General features: G+C 44.1%; 1 protein-coding gene across 1 annotated transcript in view; it reads left to right on the top strand.

Moving 5' to 3' along the window:
- Positions 1 to 25,433, top strand: part of KCNK17 (potassium two pore domain channel subfamily K member 17) — a 288,304-nt gene that overhangs the window by 68,722 nt on the left and 194,149 nt on the right. The window contains exon 2 of the mRNA XM_069236331.1: positions 12,629 to 12,743. Within this exon, the coding sequence (XP_069092432.1) occupies positions 12,629 to 12,743 (115 nt within the window). The remainder of the gene's footprint in view (positions 1 to 12,628; positions 12,744 to 25,433) is intronic.

Genomic DNA, 25,433 nt, shown 5'->3' with positions numbered 1-25,433 from the left:
GAGGCTACTCCTCCCCTGCCCTGACACCTTTTTCCAAAGGGAGAGGGTGTAACACCCTCTCTCTGAGGAAGTCCTTTGTTCTGCCTTCCTGGGCCACGCCTGGCTGGACCCCAGGAGGGCAGAAACCTGTCTGAGGGGTTGGCAGCAGCTGCAGTGAAACCCCGGGAAAGGCAGTTTGGCAGTACCCGGGTCTGTGCTAGAGACTCGGGGGATCATGGAATTGTCTCCCCAATGCCAGAATGGCATTGGGGTGACAATTCCATGATCTTAGACATGTTACATGGCCATGTTCGGAGTTACCATTGTGACGCTATACATAGGTAGTGACCTATGTATAGTGCACGCATGTAATGGTGTCCCCGCACTCACAAAGTCCGGGGAATTTGCTGTGAACAATGTGGGGGCACCTTGGCTAGTGCCAGGGTGCCCACACACTAAGTAACTTAGCACCCAACCTTTACCAGGTAAAGGTTAGACATATAGGTGACTTATAAGTTACTTAAGTGCAGTGGTAAATGGCTGTGAAATAACGTGGACGTTATTTCACTCTGGCTGCAGTGGCAGGCCTGTGTAAGAATTGTCAGAGCTCCCTATGGGTGGCAAAAGAAATGCTGCAGCCCATAGGGATCTCCTGGAACCCCAATACCCTGGGTACCTCAGTACCATATACTAGGGAATTATAAGGGTGTTCCAGTATGCCAATATGAATTGGTGAAATTGGTCACTAGCCTGTTAGTGACAATTTGGAAAGCAAAGAGAGAGCATAACCACTGAGGTTCTGGTTAGCAGAGCCTCAGTGAGACAGTTAGTCATCACACAGGGAACACATACAGGGCACACTTATGAGCACTGGGGCCCTGGCTGGCAGGGTCCCAGTGACACATACAACTAAAACAACATATATACAGTGAAATATGGGGGTAACATGCCAGGCAAGATGGTAGTTTCCTACACTGTGGGCCTGACCACAACCAACAGTGGTTTAAAAGACTCACATTGGGTCTAAAAACTATAAAACTGAGTGAACAACCCCTAAACACCATAGGGGTAGCATTACACCTGTGCCTGAACCCTGCCACACTATCCTACACAGAGTTAAGAGGAAGGTGGGTGAGAATCAAGGCCTTAAATCCTGAGTACAGAGGCCTGTGCCAGTGGATGAATGACTATATATTGTAGTGTGCAATGTCTCCTTTTTCAGTATTTTATTTTCTCAAAAGATGGGCAATGGGTTGACAATCCATTATTGCTCTGCTGGGTGATTCTTGAGTTCTGAGCTTGATGCACCCCACACTACATCCCTGAGAAGCCTGTGACTGCTCATCATCACTACCACTGAGAGTCCAGCGCTGAAGGGATCGTACTTGGTACAGTATGCAGAGCCATATTAGGACTGAACCCGGGACGGCAGAGGCAAATGACCCTAACCCCCACAGTTGTGTCCCAATAGCCATTCCTTGCCCCGTGGTACTACAAACAGGGTCTGGCAGTCACTGAAGCGTTAAAGAGCCTGATTCACAATTTAAACTTACACTTTCGAGTAAGTACACAATTGTTTGCTATTCACAAAGGGTTTTATGAGTAGTATCTTTACAAGAGCGGAGTCTCTGACATGGAAATATTGGCCGTTATTACGGGGTTTTGATGTAGTGCAGTGCCGCAAGTCATCTTGCTGCACTGCCCTACACCAAAGTGAAAGGGCAGGAATGTACCATATTTATGCAATACAGTGCATTCCTGTCCTTTCCCCCTGCGCTGGCGCCATTGTGGCAGCCTAGTGACAATACAGGCACCCTTGCACTTTGTTGCAAGGGGGCCTGTGTTGCATGTTCTTGCACAAAAACAATCCTGAGAGGCAGCACACATGGAAAGAACGAGGAGAAATAAAAATATTCCCTCTTGTTACACCTCAGCTGGGAAGGCGTTAGCTTTTTGCACTTCTCAAAGTTTACGTGATTAAGTAAATAAGCGGCAGTGTGAAGATCAATGGGTTTGTGTAGTGTGGTTAAACGCACCACAGCCCCCATGGAACGCCTTCCTGGCACCGAGTAAGGCAACACAGCAACTGTTTGCGCCAGTGGTGCACGCCTCTCTTAAATAAGCCCCATAGGTCTTCTTATGTGCATAGACTCCGTACTTGTAAAGATACTGCTTGTAAATCACTCTGTGAATAGCAGGCATTTGTAAACTTACACAAACTTGTACATTTACCTTTGTGAATCAGGCCCAAAGTGTTCAACTGCAATCAGAGAAACATGTGTCCTAAGTCGAGCACTTTTACAGGGGCCATAAGGTTTCACCTTTTTGCATTTCTTTCTTCCTTCATTAATGTGGTGAAAAATAAGAACATGCATTATTTTTGGAAGGTTAGAACCAACATTAGTACAGTAATCTACTCCCGTTTAATAGCATACACAATCCTTCAACAAATGGAATAGGATCAGTAGGAGGCTACTCTCTAGAGGTGAAAGGGAATAAACACTGAAAGCTGATGCACTAGTGATAAGGGGGCACCAGACAGGCTAGTGAAAGTGAGTCCCCGCAGAGAGGTTTCATGGCCTGGCAAAGTGGACTGTGGCACCGGGCACCCAGCTTTCAGGGGGCCCTGTTACAGCCAGCTCTGTTCTGCATTGTTGCCCTGATGATCTCGAATAATTCTTCAACAGATTGCTTTAAATACTCTTACTTTAATGTATTAGGGGCGAGCACAAAGCGCTCCGCCCCCTGTAGTAATCTCTCTTTGGGCTTCCAACCACACCCATGTCACGTCAGTCACTTTCATTGGTTCATGGGCTTGCCTTTTAAAATCCGCTTGCTTTCATTTGTGAAAGGCATGCATACGTCATGCCTTTTCCGGTGTTTAGCCCACCTACACAGCACTGGTAAACTACTGAAAACATACGAAGCTCGATGTTTTCAGCATGGTTTCCGGACTACTTTATCTGTTTATTTTCCACGCAGTGCGATCGCGATGGGGTTAACATAGCGTGATCGTGCTTGTTTTTTCCGTTTTCAAATTCAGCACAATCGCGCTACATTTTACATAGTGCGATCGCACTGGTTTTTTTCCTTTCAATTTGTGTGGCAAGAAAAGTCCAGTTAGGAGTTTACAATGCTAATAGATCTAACTCGAAAGAAAGCAAGACCCGTTGCATTGAAAATGCTAGTTTTTATTGTGGGAGATGTGTGAGCATCTATTACAGACATTTTGCAGAGAAATGTTGTTTTTATGTTACATGAAGCATCCATAAAAAGAAGTTTCTTTTAGATCAAACCAGGATCTCACATGTGGAAAGTAGGAGGGTGCCAGGATGATTATTTGCAGTAATATTAGTGAGCAGCTGCTGTGTTACATTATTGAAAACACGTCTCTAGCCCTGAATATTGGGTGCAAACGCATTTAGAATTTGGACAAATGTGTCCGTGCAGTGTCAGTGGCCAGGGCTTAGAAGGCGTGAAAGAGCTGAAATTGGAACATAAATTCAAAGCTGCTCTGAACAGGGGCCTCCCAAATACGTTTGCCCAGGGTCCTGAAAATCATTATTATATCCCCGAATCACTGGGGCGATAAGTGTAACACTCGCAGATCTGTGCCCACTCACTGAATTCTCACAAGAGCAGGGCGATCGGTGACACAAATATCACTGGGGTGATTTCTCTTTACTCAGTTTGTCGATGCTTTCATAATCTTAAAGTAGTTTGCAGTCTGTTGTCTGAAAGCCTCTCCTTGGCTCTCTGTTGGCATGTTTATTAGCTGTGCAAACAGGGCCTTATTACAGCCAGTCCTCGATTGACTGCCCCTGCAGGAAGTCAGTAATCAAAGACTCCGCCAGGTCTCTTAAGGGTTAATACTCTGAGAAGGAGAAGTGGCCTAACCAGTGTCATGGCCCCCAGTGCAAGGAAGGAAATGGACCCCGGCCTCTGACTGAACTGGGAAATACAGCAATAATCGGTGTTTAGTGGGCTTCTCTGGGCCCCGGTGCCACTGCACCTGCTGCACAGTGGAAGCCACGCCCCTGATACAGAGCAGACCTTTATGGTTCTCCTGGCTGCAGACTCTCTTTGACTCTCTGTAAAGTACTTTGAGGAAGCGTTATGGTCAGAGTGCCCTGTTACCCGGGAGTTACTTTATTTGTGCTGAACAAATATTTAAACAGGTTGTTAACTTTCCTTGTGATGAAAAGAGCCGGCAGTATCTGCAGTTTTATTTTTCACTACGGGACGTATTTATGACAGGTTTACGCTGCCGTTGCTTCACTTGAACGGCCTCACAGCAGTGCTTCATTTGTAAATAAAAAACGTGCCGGTGCTCAAAGCCCTCCTCTTAAACACGCGGCTGCTCCAATTAAATGTGCGTGCACGGAATACTGAGGCAGCGTAATCCTGAAGCCATCTCGAGGCTCTTCAATCCATTTACAGACACTCCCTGCCCCTTCAGCTCTCTCTTGCAGCTTTCTGCTTTCTCCTCTTGTGACACTTTTTTGTTTTTCTCTTCCTTCGTCTTTCCCATATGTGTCTTTTGCTTGCAGTAAACACTTGAGGCAGATAAATAAACTCGGGCCCTAAAAAATAAGTACCGGTGCTGCGCACCAGAATCAGCAAGCACAAATTAAGCACTGCTTCACAGATGTGGAGAAAGACAAGGCAGCGCAAGTTGCTGTGTTGCCTTACTCTGCACAAGGGAGCCATTCTGTGGGCGTTGCGGTGGGTGTTCTTACCCTGTTTTGACAGATTCCCAGATTACGAATTGCCTCTACCCGGAGAAAAACAATCCTGCATGCAACACAGACACCCTTGCACCATGGTGCAAAAGTGCCTGCGTTGGCTTCCAGAAGGGAGCCAGTGGAGGGTGAAAGCACAGGAAAGCGCCGTCTTGCATAGATACAGTGCATTCCTCCGCTTTCCCTTTGACGCAGGGCAGAGCAGCAAGGAGAGTTGTTGGGCTGCCCTGCGTCAAAAGCTCATAAAAATGATGTCTTTGGTGTAAAAACGCAAATATTTATTACAGATAGGAGTATCATTAAGGAGTGAAACATAAAAATATGTTTTTAATATTTAAACCATGGCTTTTGCTTAATGTAACCCATGGTTGGTTCGCAGCTACAAAGTCATGCAAAAACATGTATTTGCATCCTAAAGATCAACTTTGGATCCGGCAGCTGCAGTTGTATTGTCTGTAGTTGTGTAGTTGTATGCCACTCCCAGTATCAATGATCTGGATATACATTACTAAGGCAAGGCAGATGTATTCACTACTCCCTACTTTTTTCCACATTACTGAGAGTAAAACAGGCCGGTACACAGTGGTCGGGGTAGCGAAAAGGAAATGACACACTCCCTTGTCCAATGACCAGGGCCACTGGATTTATGCAGCAGCGGATGGACTAATATTCCGACATGGTTGAGAATATTATTCGGCAAGAAAAGGCAAATCATGTGGTGTAATGCCTCACACTTTGTGATAGTATTACTTCATTATTTTGTCATTTTAATATTGTCTGGGTATTAGTTGCACCTCATTAGTACCCACTTAACCTTTGTCCTCGACGTCGACTGGGACCTGTGTCATTTATGGCCAGATATGCTCTTCTGAGATCTTCCACGCCCACTGGCCAATGAAGTTAGAGCCCTGGTGGAAGACTGACCTTCCCCTCATTCTGAGGTCCTACTGGTAGGCTGCTTTCTTCTTCTGTTGTCCTCTCTGGACTGGAGGTGAAGTTTTTACATATGTCAAAGGCATTATGTACATGTGATGACGGAAGGCAGATAATACAGACCTTGTGTGGGACTGTTTTAGCATTTTTCCTGCCACAGTGAAGACACTTGTAAAAAAATGAAGACATTTAGATGGAAAAATACATTACATTTCTGTCCGAATTTTACAGAAAATAGTCAGTCAAGATGAAAAATGTTGATCGAAAGTGTTGTCAATAGTATTTGACTAGAAATTTTTGTGAAAAAACCTATAAATAGGTGGAGCTCAATGCTTCAGGCTCCTGTCAGCAGGAGCCAGAAAAAAGAACTGAGGTAACTGCCTCTTGCTATGCGTGATGGGATATGGGAGGACCAACTGCTCTTAAAGGCACAGTCTCATTTTCTTTCTCTATAATGGCAGCCTATGGGCTACACTGCCCTGCATTCCTTCATCCTTATGTAACATTACAAAAAGGTTTGTGAAAGATTTATTTCTGTGAAATCTTTAAAAGTATTCATGCATTTGAATGCATATCTACCTCGCATGCCCTTTTTTCAACCAAACATGATGAAGAATTTTGGCCGCTGTAGCCTTTCCTTTGGGCTCCATAATGACATTCTTAAGTGACTTTGCAGGCCTTCCTGAAGAAAAACTAACATCAAAACTTAAGAAGACATTTTGAGAAACGTGCTCCGCAGGGTCCCGCAGGCGGGCGTATCTATTCAGCGCTTATGACTATACATGGAAATCCTCTACGAATAATTTGCTACCAAAACTAGGAAAAGCTGAAAATGGATTTACTCTGAAGAAATCAATAATCTGGTTGAGAGGGATAACTAAGCAGTAGACGGGAGATGGCAGCAGAAACACAGGGGCAGCCCTGGCTAGGTAGATCATATAAGGATAATCCAGGATGGCAGTCGCTGCCTCTGGGTTTGGGCCACCCTCTGATTGTGTACCTCTGAAGAGCTGTTTCAACATCTATCTGTGCAGCATGTTCTGATTTATTTAAATCATTAATTGGCACAACTTTATGAAACCTTGGTGTGGAGGTGGGAGAGAAGAATTATTGAAAATATTCATTTTTGTGAAGTATTGTTTTCATTTTTTTTCATTTTTTCAGTTAGCGCATGGGGGCCTCTTCACAGCTCCTTGTCTGTTGAGAGTAAAATGGAAGGTCTTGCAATACTTTTAGAAATGGACACCTCTTTCTCTGTTGCCCACACTGGTCTTTGCCCCAAAGCAAGGCTTATTAACTGGTTCCCTGACAGGCATACAACCGGCCCGCTAGAGGCAGGCAATACATGATCATTAGGGCACTGATACACACAAAAACTGGAAAACCCATAAGAAAAAGGTACTGAAAAATACACAGACCTACTAAAGGGCGCCCATCAAGCTTGTGTGTACCCCAAAACATAGGCAGGAGAAAAGGTGGGTAGCACTAGGACTTGTGAGCCTGCATCACTGGAATGCACTTCCATCCTCAAATGAAACAAAGACTACCAAGGTGGGCTTTCCCAGTGAAAACACCACGTCCACGGATCCTCAGTGACACAGTGACCACCAAGATGAGCTTTCTCAGTGAAAACACAATGTCCACGGATCCTCAGTGACACAGTGACCTCCAAAGCAGGCTTTCACAGTGAAAACACTATGTGCAAGGATCTTCAGTGACACAGTGACTACCAAGGCAGGCCTCCACAGTGAAAACAATACATCCACGGATCCTCAGTGACACAGTGACCGCCAAGGAAGACTTCCTCAGTGAAAACACCACACCGTCTCTGTTTATCCATATTTATTTTTTGGCCATCTTATTGGTATTTATCCATATTTATTTTGTGGTTTGTGAATAAGTGGAGTCAAAAATGGTACATTTCCATGTTTATTTAACTGATAAACAGGCACTCATACTTTGATGCCTGTTGCATTTTAGCAAATTCAGCAGCCAAATATAGCAAAACAATACACCTACAGGTAAATATTATAACTTTACTACATATTTCAAAATATGCATGTATTTAAAGATATCTTAATCTGTTTTTAACTCCCCATGCAGTCTATCTTCTCATAAGTTGTCTTGGAATTCACAACAGACAGCACAGAAAGTCCCTCATTAGAGGCACAATTTTCAGTATTTTTCCGCTTTTACAAATAAATACAAACAGGAAACACATTGTTTTCTGTCTGTATTTATCTGTAAAAATCAGTAAAAACTGAAAACTGGGAGCCTAAATTATGAATATTTTCAGGGCCTTTAATGGTCACAGCTGTTTGTTTTTTACACCGTTTGTTGTGTAGCCGTTTTACCTATAGTCTTATTCAAGTTATTTTAGCAAACTAGGCCTGCCACTGTGCACTTTAACCTAGATATATTTTATTCAGCTTTGTTATATTATTTTAACGATAGCCTCATTTGGGGTCTTGTTATATTTTCTCTATCTAGCTGTTCTTCGCCTAGATCAGCACTACGTTCTTAAACAAGACATTTTTTTCACTCTGTGCTTTTCTCAAGGCTACAGTAAGGTAGGTTGCCGGCAAAAGTGGTACGCTTTGTCTCCAATGTTCACATAAACATACACACTCTTACGTGGGGATCCTTTCTCGGAACATCAGCTGTATTATTAGAAAAACACTACTTTGACCTATGTACGTTAGAGGGAGATTCCAACCAGATGACCACGACTCTATGCTGATTGGTGATTGTTTCACTGCAGCTGCTTATGTAGACTACAAGCCTCTTGCTCAGCTATGAGGGATGATGTCTTCCCAGGGGAAACCTGAAGGGCAGACTTAGAGCTTAACATGCTGTGCTCTAACATAGCTTGGGTAGGAACTATTCTTAAAAAGTGACAACATGGTAGCGTTATTCTTGTGTTTTACTCTCCTCGTCACAATTTTAATCTTGTTGTGCTTCATCGTCCTAGTTATTGCAATACATGCCTTATTATCTAAGATGCAGTTACTTCAATAAAACCTTATTGAACTATACTCTGCCTCTGATTGTCCTTGCTAATATGAGATTAATGTAACTGAGGGAAACAGATGAGATCTGAGTGACCACAATTCCACTGAGGAGTCATTTATGTCATGCGCCCGGTTGCCCAATCATCCCTGCTCTTGGGTGGAGATGAGGCACTGCTAGTTAGCTGGAACAAACCTGGATTAGGCCGACAGGTGTCACATTGTGCGGGGTCACACTCAGTCCCCTTCAGTACAGGTGATTCTGCTGTCCAAATCCAGTAGTCTCATTAGAATAATGAGAACCTAGGCGACTCTTTCACATGAACTGGAGATCCCATAATCCTCCCTCGCATACTACTGATATTTAGTTTTCTTTACTTTTTGTTGTACTACCAGTTAAGTTTTGATAGTATAGCCCCCAATCCTTTGTTTTAAACTCACACAGACTGTAATTACTGTAGTTGTTCTTGCCCTCATTCTCTGCTAGGTAAAGTAATTTTATGGGAGTGTAGTTATATCTAAGGCTTCCAGTTTTCTGTTTTTTGATGCTTTTTTACAGGAAAATACAGACAAAAACAATCTTTTTACCTGTCTGTATTTATTTTAAATACAGGAAAAAAAGAAAAAAAGTTTTCTTTTGGAAGATTTTCACTCCTGCCATTGATGCATGCTAAATTAATAGCTGTGCAGATTAACAGGTGGGGGAGCTAAAAAAAAAAAAAAACGATTTCCTAATGAAACTTATATAACTTCAGCACTAACGTTTTCCGATGCAAATTATTTCAGATGACAGAATTGTACTGTAAATGGCTAAAACCCATTTGACATTCAAAGACGAGTAAATATTTTTTGGTTGATTAAATATATGTGGAAATAACCCATTGCATCATTCCTTTTTACAGTAAGCACAAAATAAATACATATAAATACAGATGAATTGAGCAAAAAATAAATATGGATAAATACTGATGAAAATGTCAAAAAAAAAAATACCGTTAAACCCTAATCATATCCAGTGGGTACTCAGACTCGTTTACACTTTCTTCGGAAGATCTGTTTGAGTTCCAACAATATGGTGCCTTATGTTAAACAGCATGACCTTCATCTCTGATATAATTAGTGTTATGTATTTTAGCACAGTGCATTCCGCTAACTAATCTAGTTTTCAAAGCATGTGTGTAGTCAAAACGCACTCCATCACTCGTATAAATATTTACAGAAGAGGAGGAGGCTAAAGATTAATCTGATGGTGGCATCAAATGGACACACTTTAGATACTAAAGCAACTGCTGCCTCCTGGAGGGGTACACCTTGGATCAGTACGGTGAAGCAATGTAAAACATATATAAAAAGTCCACTATTAGCACAATTTTCAAGTTTGATTCAAGCTGAGGAAAAGAACATACTCTGATGTATACACCTCTCAACATCTGATTCTTAGGTCGAGTCTAGTTGAGAAAAAACTATTATGGGCTTAGCAAGAACCTACAGAGGTTTACCGCCCACACACTGCTTCCTATTGCTTGGCTTTATTGTCACTCTCATTTGCTTGCTTCTTATTCAAGGACTTTTCTGGTCCTAGCTTGTCCATCTTGTTTTTTATCTTCTCTTGGAGCATAGCCTGTTTACTGTCTCTTTGATTGGCTGGCTTCTATACTTTTGCTGTTCACTTTTAGAGAACATATTTTTATTTATGGTTAAGCAGTCCATGAGAGTGCATGTGTTTTCCACCTCTCGTCCTATTGCACTCCTCCCATGCTCTGCTTTGCTCTCACTTGTACTAGTCTCCCTTGCATGCTTCTTCCTCCTACGTTGCTCTCATCCTGCTGTGCTTCTCTCTTACACCCCTGTGGATTTCACTCACTCTCACCTGTGCTTCTTTCCCACATTCTACTCACTGTCCTGTGCCTCTCCCCTGCTCCAGTGTTGCTGCCTCCCTCATGCTCTGCTTTTCTCCTCCTTCCCTACTCCCTCCCTCACCTCTCCTCCAGTGCCCTATTTAAAAACTGGATTATTATATGGGGCTGGGAGGGGTCAGTGCCTATGTCACGCAAAAATCACAAACCATGTCATGATGAACCCTCAAAGTCACTAAATTTACCTAAGGTCAACTCTCTGGCACCCATGGCACAGACTAGACTGACATAACTTGTGGCAATATGAAATGTATTTATGCAGTACCAAAACAGTAATAAAGTCAAAATGTAAAACAATAAAAACACCCAAACAAAATCAGAAGACTAGAGTAAAATTTAATAAACAAAATGACACAAAAATTACAAAACTCTGATAACGGGAGCTTGAGATATGAATGTTTACATTTTTATGTAGGATTAGTGCTTAGAAGCAGAAAGTGCCTATAATGGTCAATGGTCGTGGTAGACCTGGACCTAGGCAAAACCTCATGCTGACCCTGATCGAGCACAGATTGAATACGTCAGCCAGGTTCACCCTGGTCCAAGATTTTACCCTGTGACTTTAGTACTTTAAGTGCCAATCTACCACAGGTGTACACTTTTAAAGCCACCTAAGACCTCTGTGAAGGCACTTAGAGACTCACACTCACATGGTGTCAGACAGAGGCCAACAGCAGGTTCCAGTTCACGTCCAGTTGTCAGTGGTCAGCTGGGCAGTTTCAGAAAAGGCCTCTTGCAACTTCCTGTATCCCCGGAGCTTGAATAGGAGGCCAGACATATGACCTTTGAAGTCCACGTCTTTGCCCTGGGTGGCAGAGGGAGCAGCTCCAGTCCTACAGGCTCCTCTCATGTCATAGACAGCAGGTCCTATCCTCTCTTATTTTTTCTCAGGTCCAGGAGTGTTCTGCAGTGGGTGCCTGGGGATGCCACATTTATGGCTGGAAATAGCTACCTATTGGGTGAGAATGACTCCAGGGCACGCCATAACCAATGGGGTAAAGATTCCCAGGGCCAACCATACCCAACTTGGGTATTTTCAAGATGTCTTTGGCCACAATCAAATTGGGCTCTAAGGGCTGCACGTGTGTGTGGGGAGTGTACTATGGTAATTCTAGTGCCCTAAAGATAGAAGTTTGGTAGAACAAAAGTAGGGTGTTCCAGCAACCAGATAGTGGATACACAAGAATTATTTTGGCATTATGTTTCCCTTCCTTTCAAGGGTGCCCCAAGTGTTATATGTAAAAATGAGAGACAGAAGAGGACAAAGTGGATCCTTTAGCCACCACAAAGTGATACACAAGAATTATCTTGGTGTCCTGTCTTCTGCCTTTCAAGTGTGCCCCAAAGTGCTGCATGTAAACCTAGCAGACCTGTCAAGCAGGCTTAGACACTCAAGCTCAAGGATTGGATGATCATACCCCTCACCATTCATATTGTGTGAGGTTCAGAGGAGTCATTTCTGCCCATTCAGGGCAACCTACTGTTTGATCCTGCAATGCATTTTGATACCTTTTTCACATCTATTCATATGCTAGTTACTAGCTGGCAGAAGTTTGAGATCAAATGCAAATTAACCTCCAGGAACTTCAGGCAGCAAAAAGGCAAAGCTATTTGTCCTTAAAATGTATTTTAAATCATCACACATGTATGCACCTGTGGTATGATGTGACCATCAGCAGGGGTTACGGCATTATGCCTTTTTTCTTTTTCTAATTTTTTTTGCCAATGCTGTACATCGTCTAGAAAACATTTATTATTTTTTCCTCAACACTGTATAGCATTGCCAAAAGGCATTGGCAAAACCAAAAGGTACTAAATACGAGACCTGCTGGTTTTGACATTGCTTGTTACCTTTCCTAACACTTAATCCACCTACATTAAAGTGGGATAGTCTGGCAAATGTGTTTGTACCATCTATTTCAAAGTTTATTGACTCACTACAAATCACTTTGAATGCGTTATATTACTCACTTCTTGCATGCTGAGGTGTCCTCTGACCTTCATATATATATATAAATATATATCTATTCCTGTATCCTTCCTCCTATAGGGTATCATTGAAGCCTACAAGCACGGAATCACTATTGACAAAAACACCACGAGGATGGGCAAATGGAAGTTTGAAGGCTCTTTCTTCTTCTCTGTGACAGCCATAACAACGATTGGTAGGTGTCTCCATAATTCTCAGCTTAGTGGTGCTGCCTCTACTTCATGATCAAAGTGGAATACGTATTGAAGCTATTCTCCACTGTGTCAATAGTTTTTATCAAGGCACTGTCTGGTGCGTTGGCAGTGATATCAAAGCCATGCTATAAAGAGTAACTAGTATATATCAAAGCTGTGCGTCACAAAGACAGTAGTATGTGTCAAGGCTATACTTCAGAGAGTCAATAGTATGTGACAAAGCCTCGTTACAGAGTCAATAATATACATTCAAACGATGCTACATTCAGTAGTACATATCTAAGCAATTCTTCAGAGGGTCAACAGTATGTATCAAAGCCATGTGTCAGAGAGTCAATAGTATGTATAAACGCCATGCTTCAGCGAGTCAATAGTATGTATGAAAGTCATGCTTCAGAGAGTCAATAGCAAGTATGGACGCCATGCTTCAGAGAGTCAATAATATAAATGAAAATCATGCTTCAGAGAGTCAATAGAAAGTGTCAGAGCAATGCTTCAGCAAATCAATAGAAAGTATCAAAGCCATGCTTCGGAGAGTCAATAGAAAGTATCACAACCATACTACGAAGGTCCCATTACATACGTCAAAGCCATGCTTCAGCAAGTCAATAGTATGTATGAAAGCCATGCTTCAGAGATTCCATGGTAGTATGTCAAAGCCATGCCTTATAGAGTCAGTGATATGTTTGAAATGGTATTCTTAAGAGAGTTGGTAGCATGTGTTAGACCATGTTTAAGAAAGCCAATAGTATGTATCAAAGCCAAGCTATAAAAAGTCAATAGTATGTATCCAAGTCTTGCTTCAGAGAGTCAATCATGTGTGCCAAAGCCACGTTTCAGAGGTTCCCTGCTATATTGCTCCTTGCAGTGCTATCTCTGGAAGGCAATAGTGTGTACTGAAGGTATGCTACAGAGAATCTTTAGTATCAAAGCATACTCCAGAGCATTGATGGCACATATAAAAAGTCAGGCATCTAAGACTCCATAGTATATATCAACATCATTCTGAAAAGCGTTAACAGTTATTGAAGCCATGGGTCAGAGATTCTATGGTAGGTTTCAGAGAGTTTATAGTAAGTTTCAAGAGAATGGTTCAGAGAGTTGATATTATGTCACAAATCTGGGATTCAGAGGATCAGTAGTGTGTATCGAAGATCTGCATCAAAGCCATGCTCCAGAGAGTCAATATTATGTCTTGAAGCTGGAATTCAGGGGATCAGTAGTGCGTATCGATGATCTTATCAAAGCCACTCTCTTGAGAGTCCACACTATGGGGGTTATTACAACTTTGGAGGAGGTGTTACTCCGTCCCAAAAGTGACGGTAAAGTGACGGATATACCACCAGCCGTATTACGAGTCCATCATATCCTATAGACTGGTGGTATATCCGTCACATTCGGGATGGATTAACACCTCCTCCAAAGTTGTAATAACCCCCTATGTCTCAAAGCTAGGATTCAGAGGATCAGTAGCGTGTATCAATGATCTGCATCATAGCCATGCTGCAGAGAGTCAATATTATGTTTTGAATCTGGGATTCAGTGGATAAGTAATGTGTATCGAGGATTTGCATCAAAGCCACGCTACAGAGAGTCAATATTATGTCTTGAAACTGGGATTCAGAGCATCAGTTGCATGTATCAATGATTTGCATCAAAGCCATGCTGCAAAGAGTCAATATTATGTTTCGAATCTGGGATTCAGAGGATTAGTAGTGGGTATCGAGGATCTGCATCAAAGCCACGCTACAGAGAGTCAATATTATGGGGGTCATTCTGAACATGGTGGTAATGACCGCACCGCCAGCGGTGGCGGTGATTACCGCCGATGGCATGGCGGTGCAGACCGCCATATAAAGATAACAGTAGTGAACTGGCTGCAAAGCAGCCAGTTCACTACTACCCACCGCCAGGCCGAAATCAACCGCCGGGCCAACAGTAGCCACTTTCGACCCAGTGGTGGAGCCTAGACCGCCAGTAGGATAATGATCCCATTTCCACCAGGGATTTCCTGGTGGGATACCCCGCCAGGTAATCCCTGGTGGAAAGCATACTAGTGACAGGAATACTCATTCCTGTCACCAGTATGTGACATGCTAGCCCCCCCCCCACTACCACAACCCCCAAATACCTCCCCAAGGCCCTGGACACCCTCCCACCCCCCACTGCCCAATCCCCAAAGTCCTCCAACCTACCCCTCCTCCCCCTGTAGGCCCTCCTCAATCCCCACTCAACCATCTCACCACCCCCCCACCTCCGCTTAGGCTCCCCAACCCCCAAATGCACGCATACATAGACATACACACACACATTCATACACGTAGACACACATCCACCCCTTCACAAACACACACGCACACCCCCATGCACGCAATCACTCACTCAACATACACCCCCCTTCCCTTACTTCCCTCTTGGGCAGCACTTACCTGTTCCGTGGCGCTGCTCAGGGAGGGAAATACTCTGTGTCTCCATACACAGCAACACCTATGACTGCATCATTATAGGCGGTGTCTGGACTGATGTGGTGGTGAGGGTGGAGCAGCATCCACCCCCACCACCGACCTCCAGCATGGTGCATGGCGTCCCTCACCGCCATCAATGGCGGTGAGGCTGCAGGTGTCATTACATGGCGGGATGCCTGCTGCCGCTACTGGCAGTCTTCCGATGCCCGTCAGCACGGTTGTCAGCGGGACATCCCGCCATTATTATAATGACCGCCTATGTCTGGAAGCTGGGATTCAGAGGATCAGTAGGGTGTATCGATGATCTGCATCGAAGCCATGCTCCAGAGAGTCAATATTATGTCTATACGGTGTAGTTCAGAGGGTCATTAGTGTGCAGCAAAGGTATACTGTAGACAATCAATAATATATATTGGAGCCAGGTTCTAGAGCATAATAGTATGTTTCAAAACCATGCTCCAGATAATCAATATTAAGGGGCATATTTATACTCTGTTTGTGCCGAATGTACGTCAAACATTTTGACGCACATTCGGCGCAAACCGTGCACCATATTTAAACTTTGACGCCCGAGCCCCCGGACGTCAAAATTCCTCTGTGTGCGTCATTTTTTGGATGCGGGAAACTGCCTTGCGTTAATGATATGCGTTCCCGCCCAAAAAATGACTTTAAGGCCTGTGCGCCTTATTTATACTTCAGCATCATTTTGACGCACAGGAGGGTGCGGGCCTTGAAAAATGGCGCACAGCCTGATGTGCACCGTTTTTTAACGCCTGGGTGAGGGCAGGCGTTAAGGGACCTGTGGGCTCACTTCCATGGTCTCTGACCACTGAAGGAGTCCAGAGGTGCCCTTCCCTGCCCCCCGGGACACCCCCCTTCCACCCTCGCCCACCCCTGGAGGACACCCATGGATGGGGGGACCCATCCCAGGTAAGTTGAGGTAAGTATTTATTTTTATTTTTTTAAAGTGGCATGGGGGGCCTAATTTGGGCCCCCCTACATGCCACTGTGCCCAATGACCATGCCCAGGGGACAAAAGTCCCCTGGGCATGGCCATTGGGCAAGGGGGCATGACTCCTGTCTTTGCTAAGACTGGAGTCATTTCAATGGGGGTTGTGCGTCAAACAATGGCGCAAGTCCGGTTTGAGGCGTGATTTTTGCCTCAAACCTGACTTGCACCATTTTTTGGCGCACAACCCCCATTTTCCCCTACGCTGGCGCTGCCTGGTTTGAGTCATTTTTTTTTACTCTGACCAGTCTGCAGCGCCAGCTAAAGTCATTCCTTAAATAAGGCACCCGCATGGTGCGTAGGAATGGCGTTAGCCGGCGGTACATTTTTTGACGCAAACCAGCGCCGGTGCTGGTTTGCGTCAAAAAGCATAAATATGGGCCCTAGAGTCTGTATTTTTTTATATGTTTAAGATAATGTTGTCCTTGGGGCATATCATAATCAAAAAATTATCCCAGTAAGTGTGCCCACGCTGTGCCATGTAAACACAGTATTCGAAAGCCATCAGCATTTCTCAGGTCCCCGGGACTCAAAGCATCGGAAGTGCCCATCCTCACTGCAGTTTGTCAAGTACATTACTGTGCAAAGTCAACATTCTGGTGGTATAGAAGAAGAAGGGGTTATGTGCGCCACAACCTAGAGGCATCACAGTTTCATGTCCATCATCACTCAGTCGTTAGGCAATTTCAGTATGGGACGGGGAAATGTATGGCAGTCACCACTGTCTGAGAGATCAATTAAGAATGCGCCCTAGGCTAGAGTTGTTTCTAGCCGACACCTTATCATAGTCTGCGACTTGAGAGCACTGCATTCAGCCGCAATCTATTTTGACGCTGGAGGCAATGGTAGACTTCTAGGCAATCACTACATTAGGCTTAGCTACAACCATGGCTATATCAAAGTAGTTATATCTGCCAGCTATATAACCTAATTTATCTGGTCACAGTCCTCCCAAAGGCTCCAGGACTGGGCAAGCCTAAACTATGAGGTAGGAATCAGCAGTATCACAAACATGTCTAGAGCATTCATCAGAAGTATTAGCATACATTTTAAGGAGTCCACCGTATCTGAGGTTGGATGAACATAACCTCAATAATTTGTGCCTGTGTTGTGGGGATGATTGTTTTTGTGCAGGAATGGACACTTTCCTGCAAAAAAACTATCAAGAGAGGTGTTTTTTTTTCTTTCTATGTGTGGTGCAGAATGACATGCTGCGCTGCCCTGCATCAAAAGAAAAGGGCAGGAAGGGGCTGTGGCTACGGCATACGGTGAATTCCTCTCCTTTCCCACCGCGCTGATGCCGTTTTGCCAGCCTAGCACCCTTACTTTATGGGGGAAGGGTGCCTGCGTTGTAGGCAGGATTGTTTTTGTGCAGGAAGGGGCACCTTCCTGGACAAAAAATAATCCTGAGAGACGTTTTCCTTTTTTCTAAGTCTGCCTCCTAGGGAGGTGTAGTGTATCTTTTTGAGCATTCCCAAGTTTACCAGGTTTAGTAAATCTGGAAATGCATCAAAACCATGGGAGTTGCTTGGGAACGCCCACGGAGCACCCATGGAACACCTCTCCTGTGCAGAGTAATACAATGCAGTGATTTGCTCAGAATTGCATTACTCCCGATTTTTTTAAGCCATTCAAAGCCATGCAAAGCAGCTTTGACTGGCTTCAGAAATCTGACTTAAGGTTTGCGTCACTCTCGCACCACATTGCGTGGTGCAAAAGCGATGTCAACTGGGTCATAAATATGGCCCTAACTCTTGGTGAGGTTTGACATCACTTGATGTGGGGGAGATATTTCCAGTGAAAACTTACACAAGTTCAATAGTTGGTACACCATCAGTTCCTTGAATGCTGCATACAATTCTGCAGGGAGGCCATCAGTAACTTGAGTTTTGCCCTTGGGCATAGGTTTGATAGCATTTGGAATGTTTGCCTGGGTTATTTGAGGGTCCAGCAGCTGTTTCATCTCTAGGGTAATCTCTGAAAGGGCTATAACTTTCAGGCAGGATGGTAACTTCCTGGTACGTTGTGCAAGAGGAGAGGAATAACGATGGGAGTAGCTATTAAAATAATTGCATTGATATCTCTTCGTGCACACCAGATTTCACAATTTGCATCTTGCAGTGTGGTCACCTCCTGACTTTCAGTGTCCATTTGAGTGGTTGAGGTGGAAGGCTACAATATACTTTTGCGTTTTGATTTCCAGTAAGGAATATGACAGTGAATGGTCATGCCCCTGAGCCAGATATAAAGTACTGGCATAGCCAATAGGTCTCGCCTTTGGGACCGTATAAGTATTTCACCATGCAGCACATTATCCTGGGTGCTACAACATCTACTGTTATTTAACATGGAAGCTTTGGCACTAATAGGCACATTATAGCACTGCATCGAGAAGTACTCATTTAAAGAAACTTTTTAAAGAAACATTAGTAGTATGCCTATTAAGGTAGTTGGGTTGTTTGCCTGTTCCAGCATATGGTTAAAAAACTGGATTTGCACACACAATTTATTTTGTTTGGCTCTGACTTGCAGGTTATTGTACCAACGCCAGATAGTATTTCCAATGTAGGAAATTGGGCTATTAGTTGTGTGATCAGCACAAGTAATAGTTCTTCAATTGTCCTCAGTAGGAACCAAACACCCAATGGTAGCGCTTGACTCTCACAGGGTTGCAAGGCTGATCAGTCTAAGGCCTACTCAAGGGAGGTGGTGTGGGCTAGGAATCACCAATCACTGGCACGCAATAATAACACTAAATAAATGATTGTGCAGTCAGTACTTTTTCTTTAGAAAAGGAGAAGTACATTTATTACAAACACACTACTAAATACTACGCAATAATTTACAAATATATACAAATATATATTAACAGATGGAAAATACCATAGCTGACATTGTGCAACCACTGGTAATCTAGAAGGGTAACTCAAACATATCAAGAATGTTCAAACAGTTATAACAAAATAATGGCATGAAGCATGGTCAGAATTTCAATAAGGAGGTGTCAATAAAACATATACAATCATCATGTAAACCTAATAAAAAACTTTATCAGAAATAAACTTTGTGTTTATGCATTCCTTCATACACTTGGCATTAGACTGTAATGGTCAGAACAGCCCTGACAGGGCATTACAATAAAAATAGCAGTTGGAAGAAACATGGTCAGGTAACCATATAGTCAACCCCTAGAGGGCACCGCAATAAAAGTAGCATTTGGAAGAAACAGTCATGTAACATATAGTCAGCTCCTAGAGAGGATAACCACATGAAAACAAAATGGCAGAGAGCATTACATCATAACTATATATTCAGCCCCTACGAGGCATAGGGGGTTATTCTAACTTTGGAGGAGTGTTAATCCGTCCCAAAAGTGACGGTAAAGTGACGGATATACCACCAGCCGTATTACGAGTTCCATAGGATATAATGGACTCGTAATACGGCTGGTGGTAAATCCGTCACTTTTCCGTCACTTTTGGGACGGATTAACACCTCCTCCAAAGTTAGAATAACCCCCATAGTGCATTACACATTTTCAGGCCTAACAGGCCTGATAAAATATTAATACAAACAAGGCCCTTAAAACACAAACTACTTCCAGCTATAAAACAAAAGTTTTAACCATGAGAGAGCTTAAAAAGACATTGAATGGTGGGAGCGGTTATGATTTTGCCCTCCCCAGACCCCAATCCAATGTGGGGACCCAGAAGATGACCTGGACAGAAACAGCAGGTTGTGCTAAACATTTTGTCATAGGACCACCACAACCTGAGTTATGGGCAAAAATGGGTTGTAAAAGGAATGCCCTGCAAAGCATTATGGTGCAAGCTTCCAGAGTGCAGTGAATATTGTAGTATTGTCTCTGCCTCTGTACAGGGGAGAGCCACATTGAGGATTTCCCTTGTGTTTGTTTCTATTTAGAAGGCACCAGTTTGTACATTTTTCAACTGCTAAACTAATGTAGTACAAGCATCAAACACAAAGTGCAGCATAAATGAGAGGATGTGGGGTATGGGCGAGAGCTGCTGACTTTGGAGCTGGGGAACGGGGTTCAAGTCTTGGCATTGGCTTAACATCCTGTGATTCTTGGCAAATCACTTAATCTTCCTGCCCCTACCAAATATGATTGTGTCCTTGTGTAATGTAACCAGTGGTCATGTAAAGCGCTCCAATCTTTGGGTTGAGTTTGTGCTTTATAAAACTGCAAAAAAATTAAAAAAGAACCCCCTCTCAAGCTTGCAGCCGTTGTTGGGCGCAAACACAGTAAAGAAACAGTGAGATGCCCAAAACAAGGAAGAGGAAGAAACAACATACCACCACTCAGTGCGAAGCGGAGAGGCAAAAGAAAAAAAGTAGTGTGACGACTCTAAGGTATATGGCCGATTGTACCATAATCCATGTAACAGGGTAATGCTCCAAGGCTTTAACAAAACAGCCTCTAGGCGGGACAAACGTAAAGCATTTACCTAACAAACCAAAGGAATTTTGAAAGGCAGCCCAAGGAACGAATGAAAGTGATGGGCGTGGTGAAAGGCCACAGAAGTAGATTAGAACATGTCAAGAAACAGCGCATGCGCGCTGCCTAGGCTCGACCTACAATGGCATCTTTCCATTTCATTAGCTCATAAATGAATGTTCTATTAATTACGAAAAGTGCAAAGTACCAAAAAGTGCCTGGTGCAACGTGCATAAACCAGCCGGAAGTGTTTCCGTTGTGTCATAATGTTTGCATCTGTTGTGTGAATAATGGCTGTTGATAAAGGATTCATTCACTTGGAGCCCAATTTTAAACTGGAGGAGTCTGCAAATCTTCATTAAGTGAAAAGTTTTGTGGTAGATTTGCAAGCATACCCTAACTAAAAACCACTTGGTTGAAGAACAAAGTCACTTTAATTCAAAATTTCACTGAGTTCATCAGCAGCACACCCTAGATGCACAAATCCAGGTTTGCAACCTCAGTATGTACACAGACTCACTGAACTTACTTCAGCGATGGGTCATGCTAACCAGGAGCAAACTCCCTGTGATGGAGCAGTTACAACATGTACCTGCCTGTTGCTCTGAAATGCAGCTATTTACTCTGATATTTAAAAATACTACAATCTACTTACTTTAAATTTTAAAAAAACACTGAAGTTTCGACAAGTAAACTGCCTTTGCACATAAAACCAATATTTTAAAATAGTTCATACTTTTTGATGCAAGCATGAAAACATCGAGCACACAGACATGACAGACGTGGCTGATTGTGTAACTTTTCAATGTACCACCGAATGCAGGGCTGGTCTCTTTCTGTCTCTGCCTTTCTCTTTTTCTCATTCTCTGTGTTTCTTTCTCTGGCTGTTTCTCACATTGTCTCACACCCTCTCATGTAACGCCCTATTCATTCTGTCTCTCACTCTCTTTCTCTCTTTACCTCGTTCTCTTTCTCCCTGCCCTTACCCTTTCTGGCCCAGATGTATCGGTTCTGCAAGCGTGTTTTCATCCTTTGCAGGACTAGAATGCATCACTGAGGTTGATGGACCTTTTGACCTAGTAAAGAATGTGGTGAACCATACACAAAATTGTACATTCAATACTGCAATCAACAATTTAGACACCATGGCCATGGAAGGAAAACTCCAATCCTAATAGAGTTTTAAAGCTTTATTTTACAACCACAAAGTCAGTGTCATAAAGACAGTGTGCAATACTAAATTGTAAAAATATATGATCACCATAGGTTGCCCAAAGTGGTGAAACAGATTCAATCTAATTAGCATTAGTACAATTAGACATTCAACAAAAATCATACATGTCATTAATGTTTAAAGAAAACAAGTTACTTACCTGTATAGGAGGCTGGCCTGGCTTATAGTGGGTACCCTGTGGTCCTTACACCTTGCGCCAGGTCCAGTTATCCCTTATTATTAGATTAGTAGTGTTCTAGCAGCTTAGGCTGATAGAGCTAGCTATAACTGAGCAGCTTAGGCTGAACTAGGAGACATGCAAAGCTCTTACTATACCACTTATATCATATAGCACTATATCATAAGAAAAAACAATACTCAGAGTTACTATAAATAAAGGTACTTTATTTTAGTGACAATATGCCACAAGTATCTCAGAGAATATACTCCCTTAGGAGGTAAGTAATATACACCAAATATACACACACAAACCACAATCAGGTAAGTAACAGAAAAGTAGTGCAAACAATGTAGAACACAAAAGGATGCAATAGGGAGAAATAGGCCTAGGGGCAACACAAACCATATACTCCAAAAGTGGAATGCGAACCACAAATGGACTCCAGGCCTAGTGTAGTATGTAGAGGGTCGCTGGGAGTGTAGGAAAACACTAAGGGTGTCCAAGATATCCCACCCCAAGACCCTGAAAAGTAGGAGTAAAGTTACCCTACTACCCCAGAAAGAAGGTAAAGTTGTTATAGGGGATTCTGCAAGGACAACAACTGACTGCAAAGCACTGAAGACGGATTCCTGGACCTGAGGACTTGTAAAGGAAGGGGACCAAGTCCAAGAGTCACGCAACTGTCCATGCAGGAGCCCACTAAACCCCGGATGCAAAAGTGCTGCCTCTGGGTGGAAGAAGCCAAAGATTCTGCAACAACGGAAGGTGCCAGGAACTTCTTCTTTGGTCAGAAGATGTCCTACAGCGTTCCGGAGGATGCAGAGTTGTTTCCATGCAGAAAGATCACAAACAAGCCTTGCTAGCTGCAAGAGTCGCGATTGAGGATTTTGGGTGCTGCCAGGGCCCAGGAAGGACCAGGAGGTCGCCCCTTGGAGGAGGAGACAGAGTGGGCACTCAGCAACACAGAGAGCCCATGCAGAAGCAGGCAGCACCCGCAGAAGTACCTGAACAGGCACTCAGAAGATCTGAGGATAACGGTCAACTCAGAACAACAAAAGAGGGTCCCACAACATTGGAGTCCAACTCTGCGAGTTGGGCAATGCAGGACGGAGTGCTGGGGACCTGGGCTAGGCTGTTCACAAAGGAAGTGTCTGGACTGTCGAATCCCTTGGACCCAGCTCCTGTGCTCCAGGGACCACGCTTGTCAGGATGAGAGGGGACCCAGAGGACCGGTGATGCAGAAGTTTGGTGCCTTTGTTAGCAGGGGGAAGATTCCATCGACCCACTGGAGATTTCTTCTTGGCTTCCAGTGCAGGGTGAAGGCAGACAGTCCTCAGAGCATGCACCACCAGGAAACAGTCGAGAAAGCCGACAGGATGAGGCGCTACAATGTTGCTGGTAGTCTTCTTACTACTTTGTTGCAGTTATGTAGGCATCCTGGAACAGTCAACGGTTGATCCTTGGCAGAAGTCAAAGAGGGAAGTGCAGAGGAACTCTGGTGAGCTCTTGCATTAGTTATCTGGTGAGATACCCACAGGAGAGACCCTAAATAGCCCACAGAGGAGAATTGGCTACAGAGAAAGGTAAGCACCTATCAGGAGGGGTCTCTGACGTCACCTGCTGGCACTGGCCACTCAGAGCTGTCCACTGTGCCCTCACACCTATGCATCCAAGATGGCAGAGGTCTGGGACACACTGGAGGAGCTCTGGGCACCTCCCCTGGGAGGTTTTGGTCAGGGGAGTGGTCACTCCCCATTCTTTTGTCCAGTTTCGCGCCAGAGCAGGGCTGGGGGGATGCCTGAACCGGTGTAGACTGGCTTATGCAAGGAGGGCACCATCTGTGCCCTTCAAAGCATTTCCAGAGGCCAGGAGAGGCTACTCCTCCCAGGCCCTTCACACCTATTTCCAAAGGGAGAGGGTGTAACACCCTCCCTTAGAGGAAATCCTTTGTTCTGCCTTCCTGGGACCAGGCTCCCCAGGCCCCAGGGGGGCAGAAACCTGTCTGAGGGGTTGGCAGCAGCAGTAGCTGCAGTGGAGACCCCGGAAAGTTAGTTCGGCAGTACCCGGGCTCTATGCTGGAGACCCCGGGATGCATGGAATTGTCCCCCCAGTACCAGAATGCTATTGGGGTGACAATTCCATGATCCTAGACATGTTACATGGCCATGTTCGGAATTACCATGGTGATGCTACATATAGGTATTGACCTATATGTAGTGCACGCGTGTAATGGTGTCCCCGCACTCACAAAGTCCGGGGAATTTTCCCTGAACAATGTGGGGGCACCTTGGCTAGTGCCAGGGTGCCCACACACTAAGTAACTTTGCACCTAACCTTCACCAAGTGAGGGTTAGACACATGCGTGACTTATAAGTTACTTAAGTGCAGTGTAAAATGGCTATGAAATAACGTGGACATTTTTTCACTCAGGCTGCAGTGGCAGTCCTGTGTAAGAATTGTCTGAGCTCCCTATGGGTGGCAAAAGAAATGCTGCAGCCCATAGGGATCTCCTGGAACCCCAATACCCTGGGTACCTAGGTACCATATACAAGGGAATTATAAGGATGTTCCAGTGTGCCAATGAGCATTGGTAAAATTAGTCACTAGCCTGCAGTGACAATTTTAAAAGCAGAGAGAGCATAAACACTGAGGTTCTGGTTCGCAGAGCCTCAGTGATACAGTTAGGCACCGCACAGGGAACACATACAGGGCATACTTTATGAGCACTGGGGTCCTGACTAGCAGGATCTCAGTGACACATGGGCAAAAACAAACATACATAAAGTAAAAATGGGGGTAACATGCCAGGCAAGATGGTACTTTCCTACACAACCTCCCCCCAAACGAGGGACAATAAGGCTAACCTTGCCCAGATGAGTCTTCATTGTTTAAGTGGAAATAGCTGGAGAGTCCATCTGCATTGGAGTGGGTACTCCCAGGTCTATGTTCCACTGTATAGTCCATACCCTGTAGGGATATGGACCACCTCAAAAATGTAGGGTTTTCAACTTTCATTTGTTTTAGCTAAAGTAGAGGTTTGTGGTCTGTCTGAACAATAAAGTGAGTACCAAACAGGTATGGGCTCAACTTTTTCAGTGACCAGACCACAGCAAAGGCCTCCCTCTCTATGGCAGACCAATGCTTTTCTCTAGGGGTCAACCTCCTGCAGATAAAAGCAACAGGTTGATCCTGGCCCTCAGTATTCAGCTGTGATAGCACTGCCCCAACCCCTAATTCAGAAGCATCAGTTTGGACTATGAATTTCTTGGAGTAGCAAGGGCTTTTTAGGACAGGTGCAGAGCACATGGCCTGTTTGAGCTCATCAAATGCTTTTTGACAGCTAG

Source organism: Pleurodeles waltl, chromosome 5 (genome assembly GCF_031143425.1).
Source record: "Pleurodeles waltl isolate 20211129_DDA chromosome 5, aPleWal1.hap1.20221129, whole genome shotgun sequence".
Taxonomy (NCBI): Eukaryota; Metazoa; Chordata; class Amphibia; order Caudata; family Salamandridae; genus Pleurodeles; species Pleurodeles waltl.
This window is presented reverse-complemented; position numbering and strand designations above follow the sequence as displayed.